Source organism: Homarus americanus, unplaced genomic scaffold, assembly GCF_018991925.1.
Source record: "Homarus americanus isolate GMGI-L3 unplaced genomic scaffold, GMGI_Hamer_2.0 scaffold52512, whole genome shotgun sequence".
Classification (NCBI taxonomy): Eukaryota; Metazoa; Arthropoda; class Malacostraca; order Decapoda; family Nephropidae; genus Homarus; species Homarus americanus.
In genome coordinates, this window is record NW_024735442.1 from 10,551,126 (window position 1) to 10,563,612 (window position 12,487).

Below are 12,487 nucleotides of genomic sequence, written 5' to 3' on the forward strand. Positions count from 1 at the left end.
ACAAGACTGTGTGCCCGGCAAATTTACACAAGCTGTATAAAACGTTTCTGACGTCACGCGCTTTAGGTTCAACATATATACACACATTCATAATAGAGAAGTTCCTGTCCCAAGAACCAGTAGTGCAGTGCACACACAGCCTACAGTGATCACCTGATTATTGCCAAATGAAGTGATGGACGTAAGTATAATGTATGTATGTACGTACAGTATGCCATGTAATGTAAAATATATTATGTAATGTAATATAATGTATGTACAGTATGTATGTCTGTTTTCGTGCGTACGTGTTAAAATTGTTGGTAAAAATGAAACATAGGAATTATTGGAATTACGAATACCTACACACTCCACACATACAGTACAGCTAGTGGAGGGGTCGGTGATGGCCATTATGAGGTGTCCGTGACCAAGTGCCAACAACAACCTGCTGTTACTGGCACTCAACACCCTGATGACCTCTCACACCATGGATAATATTCTCTCCTTAATACATAATACATATACATCATTCTCTTATTCATCCATCTCTCGTGAATAACAAATCCCAGTCTTCTTGTTTTTCAGTTAAAAGATTAGTTTTTACTTTGTACCTTCTCTAGGCATTTTCACTTCACTTCACTTTACTTACTTTACAAGGTTTTTATTGTAGCTTGTAAATTCTGGCATCAGGTGAGGATTAGGTATCCAGGTTTATTTCACCTGATGATTAAACAACCTAACGCCACCTGGGATTTAGGTTAGGTTAGGCAAGTTAGAATAGAACAGGTTAGATTAGGTTATGTTAAGTTAAGTTAGCAGTAAGGTGCTTAAACATGAGGGGTGCCTAATTTCACGTGATCCGAATTCTGTTTTTCTACACAGCCATGATACAACATCCATTCATGGCAGGGAGATTTATCGTCATCCTCTTTCTCTTAGTGATGTTACTTATTTGTGTGTACTCAGACATTGAGGGATGATGGTCTATGAGAGGGAAATGGCGAGTACCACTTTTTACGGCGTTATAATATAATTTAACTTTTCAGAGTTTAACAGCCAAATTATACATTGTAAAGAAAACTCACCTTCCTCCACCTGCCACTTTAAGATATAAGAATTAATATTAAGGTTATGGAAACACGAAATCAGGTTATAGTAATTAATGGTGTGATTGTTGTTACAGGAACACTTTCAGTGTCAGTGCTGTGAGGGTTACATGGGTACCCACTGTGAGGAGATGAACGCTTGTGTGGCCGACCCCTGCCTCAATGCTGGTCTCTGTGTTGACATACAAGAGGGCCACGACGGTGACACCTTCCAGTGCCTCTGTCCTTATGGTGAGTGAATGTCCTGTACCTGACAGTGTTCTCCTCCTAGCGTCTAAGTGCTAACACAATGGAAGTATATCTCTCAGAACACTTGGTTGTTCCAGTCTCTCGCGTGTGTTTTATTTTTTTTATGATCTGCAAACAAGCATAGTTGTCATTCTCCCTATTCATATTTATCACAATCCAGTAGTGCATGGTAACATAATCTACAGAGAATGAAAGCCCAAATCATTGCATCTCGCAATTAAGTTTCGTAACATACTATTATAGAAAGACACCAAGTCAAACTATGTAGACCTACCACTCCTGCCAACTACATTACTAAGACGTGTAATTACCTGAATAAGTAGCGCCACCCGTGTTCAACAGTCAACCGCTAACCTCACAAACTCCGTCCGTCATGCCATTTTTAACTCCTCTGTTGTTAGAGAAAACGAAGAGCCATCACCATCTGGCGTCGACGTTGTGTTAAGTTTTTTCCTCACAGCTTGACTAACCTTACCAAGACGACTGTTTTTATCCTCCCGTGGCGCTGTTGTCCTATATCAGTACAATATTCTCCATGACTGTGAGGAAGAGAACATCAGTAAGAACCAGTAGATCAACCGCCAACACCTTCTATCAGACACCAACACCCTCTTTCACTCGCCAACACCGTCTCTCAGCCACGAACACCCCTCTCTCAGACCCCAACACCCTCTCTCAGACGCCAACACCCTCTCTCAGACGCCAACACCCTCTCTCGGCCACCATCGCCCTCTCTCGGCCACCATCACCCTCTCTCAAACTCCATCACCCTCTCTCAGCCACCAATACCCTCTTTCACCCGCCAACCCCCTCTCTCATTCGCCAAGACCCCCTCTCAGCCACCACCATCCTCTCTCACTCGCCAACACCCTCATACCTGCACGTGACGATGACTTATTGTGGGAGAATCATCCTAAGCGCCAGATTTCATTTACTCCATAATACATCATACCCATCAGCGTCTGACAATAGATAACTCTCAGCACTGTGAAACAAGTAAGTCGGTATTATTAATGTGCTTTGTGGTTTAGAGACTTGAAGGTCATTCACAACAGAGCGAGCCGATTAATCTTCAACAATGCACTGTTCTTGTCTTCCTTTTTCAAGTCTCACGTGGCATGTCGTTGTGTTAAGACTGCTAGAGGACCTCTCTTACCATAACAAGTACGAGTAATTCACCTTCATATTATACAGTATATATTTACTGATCACTGAACGAGTGAGACACAAATCAAACCAATATCGTGTTATAATATTTACCTTAAAGATTGTTCCTCTTACTGTATTATGATAGTCTTCTGGTCTTTAAGGCTGGCTCAATAATACCGTAACCTCTGTGTTCAGTACAAAGGAAAATAAAGTGCCGTCAAGATCCTTCCATTTAAGAGAGAAGTGTGTGTAAATGTTTTGATAGTTGTCGACTTAGTAAACGTGATTGAAAGTCTTATTTGTTGAAACGCTGAAATATATTATAACAACAACAGCAAAAACACCCAAGAATTAAAAACTACACAGAACAATATTTTTTTTTAAAGTTGTCATCTACAGTGTAGCGACTAAGACTCTGTGAACGATGCCGTTGAATCACTCAAGTGAACTAGAACAAACCCATCACCAGGTGTTCCCAAGGCTCCTCCTCTACTTCACCTTGAAAGTGTTGCTCGTCTAATAATTTTATATGACAGCAGCTGTTACATTAGTATATTCGGGGTCCCTCCCCCAAAAAATCCAGGCCCATGGAAAAGAAAGTTATTCTTATATTTAGTGAGGGTCATGAAAACCGATATATCTTTTCTAATGAACTCTTCCAGCAGTAATGGTCGCAATGAATTCACTCAACGAAAAAAAGAAAAAAAAGAAACTGGAATTTTTTCAGGAGAGCGGCACTAATTACTACGTGAGTGAGGCTGCCGGAGGACTTTGGTTCTCCCGTACGTTCACCTCTCACCTCCCTCACCTGTCTCACCTCCCTCACCTGAGTCACCTCCCTCACCTACCTCACTTGTCTCACCTGAGTCAATTCCCTCACTCTCCTCTCCTGAGTCACCTCCCTCACTTCCCCCACCTACAGTAAGTCACCTCCCTCACTTCCCTCAACTTAGTCACCTCTCTCACCTTAGTCACCTCCCTTATCTCCTGCACTTCCTTCACCTTAGTCATCTCCCTCACGTCCCTCACCTACAGTAGGTCATCTCCCTCACTTTCCTCACCTTAGTCACCTCCCTCATCTCCCTCACCTCCCTCACCTACAGTAGGTCATCTCCCTCACTTTCCTCACCTTAGTCACCTCCCTCATCTCCCTCACCTCCCTCACCTACAGTAGGTCATCTCCCTCACTTTCCTCACCTTAGTCACCTCCCCCATCTCCCTCACCTCCCTCACCTACAGCAGGTCATCTCCCTCACTTCCCTCACCTTAGTCACCTCTCTCACCTTAGTCACCTCCCTTATCTCCTGCACTTCCTTCACCTTAGTCATCTCCCTCACCTCCCTCACCTACAGTAGGTCATCTCCCTCACTTTCCTCACCTTAGTCACCTCCCTCATCTCCCTCACCTCCCTCACCTACAGTAGGTCATCTCCCTCACTTTCCTCACCTTAGTCACCTCCCTCATCTCCCTCACCTACAGTAGGTCATCTCCCTCACTTCCCTCACCTTAGTCACGTACGGTCATAGGACTAACGAATTTAATATTTGTGCACGAATTTACTCCGTTAACAGGTCTGTTGTCTGTTAATTGGTTTACTCTTTTTAAGGGGTTTATTCTGTTAACCCCCTTCACTACGCCGACGTCACTTTTAATATTTTATTTTGCTAACGCCAGACAAATCTATTCAGCACAGAGAGACCCCTAGCACCCAAGAGGTTAATGAACTATCTCCACTAACGGGTTTACTGTCTGTTAATGAGTATATTCTGTGAACGGGTTTATTCAGTTAACGGGTTTATTCTGTTAATGTGTTTATAGTCTGGTAACGGGTTTACTCTTCAAGTGGGTTTGTCTGTTAACCAGTTTACTGTCTGTTAACGGGTATACTCTGTTACGGATTTATTGTCTGTTAATGTTTACACTCTTTTCATGGGTTTACTCTCTTAATGGTTTTACTCTGATAACGGGTTTACCGTCTGTTTACTTTGTTAATGGGTTCTTTCTGCTAATGGGTTTACTGTCTGTTAACGGGCTTACTCTTTGCGGTATAGTTAGTCTCATCTCTTCGCTGATAATATTCTAAAGTCTATCACATACTAACATATATCTTCTAATTTGTTAACTAATCCTCATGATTACCTGAACAATGTGATGGTTAATTACATACAGTCCACAGGAAACATTATACAGTGTGGTGCGTAAATCGGTTTACCGAGATCAGGTTCCTATGTACAAAATTATTATTCTCAGGTAAAGCGACTTATGAGCAACCCTGTATATATTCGAGGCAGTGTGGATAATTTTCGTATGTTAAAACCCACTTTGTTGACGAGAGGAGTGTATGTATGTATGAATGTAATGTAATGTTATGTATATATATATATATATATATATATATATATATATATATATATATATATATATATATATATATATATATATATATATATATATATATATATGTATGTATGTATGTATATGTATGTATCCTTTGTTTTCTTGGTTCTTTCCTGTCGCTTCCCATACGAGTCTGGCACTTGTCTCTGTCTCTTTGTTACCTCCCCTCTTGTAACCTGTCCTTTGTGGTGTCCTGTGCCCTTGAATCCACCCCACACAGAGGAGAGAGAGGGAGATACTCGTAGATGATACATTGATAAGGTAAATAGTTAGACGGGAACCAATAGATATCCACAACAGCTTTGGAAAGATAGATAGGAGCCAAGTGTCTATCTTGAAGGGCCTCAGTATGGTGTGGGTTATGGGCCTTATAGTTACATGGTGTCATCAATGCAGTATATCCAACTCCTTGACACTTTGACCCATCAGGGCGGTCGCTCACCTTTATCTCTCATCATCCTCATTCATTATTGAGTTAGGTTAGTGTGTGTGTGTGTGTGTGTGTGTGTGTGTGTGTGTGTGTAATAATGATAATAATTATTAACAGTTTATTGAAACAACATGGCAGCCAAAAGGCTGAAAATATACAGTTACATGATTGGGGAATAGATAATTGATTGAAAAATAATATAATAATATACAAGTAACATAAGTGATACAAATATGATATATAGTAAAAAGGTGGGAAGAAGGTCATACTACAGGGCATTTCAACATAGAAACGGTGCAAAAAAATTAGATTGTTGATAATTTTTACAATGGTTGGGACTGGGCTGTCCTTGTAGCGATCAGTACGTGCTTGTATGGGCTGGATGCAGTTGTGGTGTTGAGCAGTGTTGACTGTTAACTCTCACCACAGTGTTGTCTGTTAACTCTCACCACAGTGTTGTCTGTTAACTCTCACCACAGTGTACTCTGTTAACTCTCACCACAGTGTAGTCTGTTAACTCTCACCACAGTATTGTCAGTTAACTTTCACCACAGTGTTGTCTGTTAACTTTCACCACAGTGGTGTCTGTTAACTCTCACCACAGTGTTGTCTGTTAATTCTCACCACAGTGTTGTCTGTTAACTTTCACCACAGTGTAGTCTGTTAACTTTCACCACAGTGTTGTCTGTTAACTCTCACTACAGTGTTGTCTGTTAACTCTCACCACAGTGTTGTCTGTTAACTCTCATCACAGTGTTGTCTGTTAACTCTCACCACAGTGTAGTCTGTTAACTCTCACCACAGTGTTGTCTGTTAACTCTCATCACAGTTATGTCTGTTAACCTTTCCTACAATATTGTCTGTTAACTCTCACCACAGCGTTGTCTGTTCACTCTCAACACAGTGTAGTCTTTTAACTCTCACCACAGTTTTGTCTGTTAACCTTTCCTACAATGTTGTCTTAACTCTCACCACAGTGTAGTCTGTTAACTCTCATCACAGTGTAGTCTGTTAACTCTCATCACAGTGTAGTCTGTTAACTCTCACCACAGTGTTGTCTGTTAACTCTCACCACAGTGTAGTCTGTTAACTCTCACCACAGTGTAGTCTGTTAACTCTCACCACAGCGTTGTCTGTTGACTCACCACAGTGTAGTCTGTTAACTCTCATCACAGTGTAGTCTGTTAACTCTCACCACAGTGTTGTCTGTTAACTCTCACCACAGTGTAGTCTGTTAAACTCTCACCACAGTGTAGTCTGTTAACTCTCACCACAGTGTAGTCTGTAAACTCTCATCACAGTGTAGTCTGTTAACTCTCACCACAGTGTAGTCTGTTAACTCTCACCACAGTGTAGTCTGTTAACTCTCACCACAGTGTAGTCTGTTAACTCTCATCACAGTTTTGTCTGTTGACTCACCACAGTGTAGTCTGTTAACTCTCATCACAGTGTAGTCTGTTAACTCTCACCACAGTGTTGTCTGTTAACTCTCACCACAGTGTAGTCTGTTAACTCTCACCACAGTGTTGTCTGTTCACTCTCAACACAGTGTTGTCTGTTAACTCTCACCACAGTGTAGTCTGTTAACTCTCACCACAGTGTAGTCTGTTAACTCTCACCACAGTGTAGTCTGTTAACTCTCACCATTGTGTTGTCTGTTCACTCTCAACACAGTGTTGTCTGTTAACTCTCACCACAGTGTAGTCTGTTAACTCTCACCACAGTGTAGTCTGTTAACTCTCATCACAGTTTTGTCTGTTAACCTTTCCTACAATATTGTCTGTTAACTCTCACCACAGTGTAGTCTGTTAACTCTCACCATAGTGTTGTCTGTTCACTCTCAACACAGTGTTGTCTGTTAACTCTCACCACAGTGTAGTCTGTTAACTCTCACCACAGTGTAGTCTGTTAACTCTCATCACAGTTTTGTCTGTTAACCTTTCCTACAATATTGTCTGTTAACTCTCACCACAGTGTTGTCTGTTCACTCTCAACACAGTGTTGTCTTTTAACTCTCACCACAGCGTTGTCTGTTGACTCACCACAGTGTAGTCTGTTAACTCTCATCACAGTTTTGTCTGTTAACCTTTCCTACAATATTGTCTGTTAACTCTCACCACAGTGTTGTCTGTTAACTCTCATCACAGTGTTGTCTGTTAACTCTCATCACAGTGTAGTCTGTTAACTCTCACCACAGCGTTGTCTGTTGACTCACCACAGTGTAGTCTGTTAACTCTCATCACAGTGTAGTCTGTTAACTCTCACCACAGTGTTGTCTGTTAACTCTCACCACAGTGTAGTCTGTTAACTCTCACCATAGTGTTGTCTGTTAACTCTCACCACAGTGTAGTCTCTTAACTCTCACCACAGTGTAGTCTGTAAACTCTCATCACAGTGTAGTCTGTTAACTCTCACCACAGTGTAGTCTGTTAACTCTCACCACAGTGTAGTCTGTTAACTCTCACCACAGTGTAGTCTGTTAACTCTCATCACAGTTTTGTCTGTTGACTCACCACAGTGTAGTCTGTTAACTCTCATCACAGTGTAGTCTGTTAACTCTCACCACAGTGTTGTCTGTTAACTCTCACCACAGTGTAGTCTGTTAACTCTCACCACAGTGTTGTCTGTTCACTCTCAACACAGTGTTGTCTGTTAACTCTCACCACAGTGTAGTCTGTTAACTCTCACCACAGTGTAGTCTGTTAACTCTCACCACAGTGTAGTCTGTTAACTCTCACCATTGTGTTGTCTGTTCACTCTCAACACAGTGTTGTCTGTTAACTCTCACCACAGTGTAGTCTGTTAACTCTCACCACAGTGTAGTCTGTTAACTCTCATCACAGTTTTGTCTGTTAACCTTTCCTACAATATTGTCTGTTAACTCTCACCACAGTGTAGTCTGTTAACTCTCACCATAGTGTTGTCTGTTCACTCTCAACACAGTGTTGTCTGTTAACTCTCACCACAGTGTAGTCTGTTAACTCTCACCACAGTGTAGTCTGTTAACTCTTATCACAGTTTTGTCTGTTAACCTTTCCTACAATATTGTCTGTTAACTCTCACCACAGTGTTGTCTGTTCACTCTCAACACAGTGTTGTCTTTTAACTCTCACCACAGCGTTGTCTGTTGACTCACCACAGTGTAGTCTGTTAACTCTCATCACAGTTTTGTCTGTTAACCTTTCCTACAATATTGTCTGTTAACTCTCACCACAGTGTTGTCTGTTAACTCTCATCACAGTGTTGTCTGTTAACTCTCATCACAGTGTTGTCTGTTCACTCTCAACACAGTGTTGTCTTTTAACTCTCACCACAGCGTTGTCTGTTGACTCACCACAGTGTAGTCTGTTAACTCTCATCACAGTGTAGTCTGTTAACTCTCACCACAGTGTAGTCTGTTAACTCTCACCACAGTGTAGTCTGTTAACTCTCACCACAGTGTTGTCTGTTAACTCTCATCACAGTGTTGTCTGTTCACTCTCACCACAGTGTTGTCTGTTAACTCTCACCACAGTGTAGTCTGTTAACTCTCATCACAGTTTTGTCTGTTAACCTTTCCTGCAATATTGTCTGTTAACTCTCATCACAGTGTTGTCTGTTCACTCTCAACACAGTGTTGTCTTTTAACTCTCACCACAGTTTTGTCTGTTAACCTTTCCTACAATATTGTCTGTTAACTCTCATCACAGTGTTGTCTGTTCACTCTCAACACAGTGTTGTCTTTTAACTCTCACCACAGCGTTGTCTGTTGACTCACCACAGTGTAGTCTGTTAACTCTCATCACAGTGTAGTCTGTTAACTCTCACCACAGTGTAGTCTGTTAACGCTCACCACAGTGTAGTCTGTTAACTCTCACCACAGTGTTGTCTGTTAACTCTCACCACAGTGTTGTCTGTTAACTCTCACCACAGTGTAGTCTGTTAACTCTCATCACAGTGTAATCTGTTAACTCTCACCACAGTGTTGTCTGTTAACTCTCACCACAGTGTAGTCTGTTAACTCTCACCACAGTGTAGTCTGTAAACTCTCATCACAGTGTAGTCTGTGTAGTCTGTTAACTCTCACCACAGTGTTGTCTGTTAACTCTCACCACAGTGTAGTCTGTTAACTCTCATCACAGTGTAGTCTGTTAACTCTCACCACAGTGTAGTCTGTTAACTCTCACCACAGTGTTGTCTGTTAACTCTCACCACAGTGTAGTCTGTTAACTCTCATCACAGTGTAGTCTGTTAACTCTCACCACAGTGTAGTCTGTTAACTCTCACCACAGTGTTGTCTGTTAACTCTCACCACAGTGTAGTCTGTTAACTCTCACCACAGTGTTGTCTGTTAACTCTCACCACAGTGTAGTCTGTTAACTCTCATCACAGTTTTGTCTGTTAACTCTCATCACAGTTTTGTCTGTTAACCTTTCCTACAATATTGTATGTTAACTCTCACCACAGTGTTGACTGTTAACTCTCACCATAGTGTTGTCTGTTAACTCTCACCACAGTGTAGTCTGTTAACTCTCACCACAGTGTAGTCTGTAAACTCTCATCACAGTGTAGTCTGTTAACTCTCACCACAGTGTAGTCTGTTAACTCTCACCACAGTGTTGTCTGTTAACTCTCACCACAGTGTAGTCTGTTAACTCTCATCACAGTTTTGTCTGTTAACCTTTCCTACAATATTGTATGTTAACTCTCAGCACATTGTTGTTTGCTAACTCTTGTTGTGATAATGCTATTACTGCGCTTCAACAACGAAGGTCTTTAAGCGCGAAGTATGGTTAATAATACACTGTTGTCCATGAACGATGAAAAAATATGCGAAATTGAACCCTCTACGTTGTTAACTCTTAGTCATGCTGTATTTTAAATTCTCTTCTCGGTCGCCACCAGTTAGTACAAGTGTTGAAGGATGGCGGATAAGAACCTCATCGGCTTGTCTCGCTTCGATGATTCTTGCTGAGTTCCTGGAAACTTGGTTCGTTCCCGGAGGATCCTGGAACAGTGTGGCGGGGGATTTTGCTTCCCTTTACATAGTTTTCGGGTTCTTGTCGTTTCTATTTTAGTAGATTATCTTATTTTCGTTGTTCCGTTGATTCGTGAGGTGTAACGGGAAGAAAAAGAGAATAGCGGTATTGTTGTTTATTCATAGTCCCCCCCCCATCCCTCAGGAGTCATCCAGTCCGTCATCTGTTATTTCATTAATATTCTTTAACTGTAAAATGACGAAAATTCTTATAGAAAGCCGTATTTTCCACCCACCTTTTTTCACTCCGGTAAATTTCCAAAACCCATCCGCCATCTTGACAATACGGAACCACTCACGATATTTTATTCAAATACTTTAGCCAAACAAAAGAGCAGCACTCGTATATATTGTTGTCCGTGGGTATTTTTCTTGTTGAAACATTGCTCTCCTGGCGTCTCCTTTCAGACCAGGGAATGAGATGCTCGCGGACTATTAACTCAAGAGTGCCAGTCGTCTCCACATTCCTGGGTTACACGATACTTGGCTTTCGTTCCTCCTCTTTTTCTTCCTCCTCCTTTATTATTTACAAAATCCATCTCTCTTCGTCAACCTGTGAAGACCTAAACAAACATCACTGCTGGAGAACCTCTCATATCGCTGACTCACTATTTTTCACCTTTTGCCTTCATACTCAGAAGGAATATTGTTTTCCTGAACGTGTAGCATTTATTTGTTTATTCCTTTGTAAAGGCTCAATATCACCTGAAGATTAGGCACTCCAGTATATTTCACCTGAAGATTAACAACCCAAAAACTTACCTAACCTAACTAAACGTGAGCGCTAACCTAACCTAACTAAACTTAACCTAATCTAATGCTAACCTAACCAACCTAACCTAACTCTTCTGACCTAACATAACGCTAGCCTAACCCAATGTTAACCTGACTTAACGCTAACCTAACCCACTGTTAACCTAACTTAACGCTAACCTAACCTAATGTTAACCTAAATTAACGCAAGCCTAATTTAACCTAACCTAACCCTAACCTAACTTAACCTAACCTTCAGATGAATTAAACTGGCGTCCCCAATCTTCAGGTGATACGACTTACACTATATTATTTATACTGTACCATTATTGTCGGCATCAAACTTGTAATAATCCATTGCCGGGGTTCGCTGCCTGAAATTTGCCAACTTTAAAATTTTTATTTTTTCTGAATGGGTTTCATGTGGTTTTCCTCAGAGTTGCTTCATTAGGATTTTAGGGGTTTGGTGTACTTTATAATCAGTTGCGGTTTGTTTCCTTGTGTTTCGTTATATCTTGATTACTTCAAAAGCGCTCGTGAGCACACACACACACACACACACACGAAACAAAAATTTGATGCACATTTTAAGCTTGAACGTAATTTTGTGTCTGTAAACGAGTTGTATCCGCATAATTTGATTACAGTCCACCGTGGGCGACTAACACAATGTTTACCATGCCAGGTATCAGGCCGAGGGGTAACTTTCCTGCCTCTAATCATTCCTCGCGTATTTGGCGGTAAAGTTTTCTGGAATTCAATTATTGTATTGGTTCATTATCTTGTGTGCAGGTCCAGTGGTGGCTGTTGGTTTGCTGCGTACACACTTACATAGATAGACATAAACACACACACGCTTACACGGAAACACACACACACTACTTTGCTGTCACTCGGAATCGAGTATGACGATCATTCAGCTTTGATACAATGGTATGAGTTATTAAGGATGTCACCTGCGTTGGTAAGTTCTGAGGTGACTAAAGAGGCCGATACGGGACCGGCAGAGTCGTTCACAGATGTTGCACATGTGGGGGGCTACATCTAGTGCGGGAGGGGCGGCGACAGCGTTTTTCCGGCGTTGGCGCTTGTCTGCCTCGTTATGCAGTCGGGCTAACTCGAAAGTATTGACGCCTTCTTGAGTAGTGCTCCTCCAAACGTTACGGTGTGGAGTAATCGTCTCCCAGGTGGGGGGGGGGGTCGATTTGGCACTTTTTCAGGTTTGTCTTAAGACTATCCTTATACCTTTTCAGTTGCCCGCCAGCGTTACGTTTACTATTCGTCAGGTGACTGTAAAGCAGCTGATTTGGCAGTCTACTGCCATCCATGCGGGTAACATGGCCAGTTCAGCATAGTTGTTCATGGATAATGGTAGCCTCGATGCTCCCACAGTTGGTGTCAGCA

At 41.7% G+C, this 12,487-nt stretch overlaps 1 protein-coding gene across 3 annotated transcripts in view; it reads left to right on the forward strand.

Moving 5' to 3' along the window:
* Positions 1-12,487, forward strand: part of LOC121871018 (delta and Notch-like epidermal growth factor-related receptor) — a 340,989-nt gene that overhangs the window by 295,053 nt on the left and 33,449 nt on the right. For all 3 annotated transcript variants that reach the window (XM_042373072.1, XM_042373071.1, XM_042373073.1), the window contains one exon: positions 1,166-1,319. In XM_042373072.1, the coding sequence (XP_042229006.1) occupies positions 1,166-1,319 (154 nt within the window). The remainder of the gene's footprint in view (positions 1-1,165; positions 1,320-12,487) is intronic.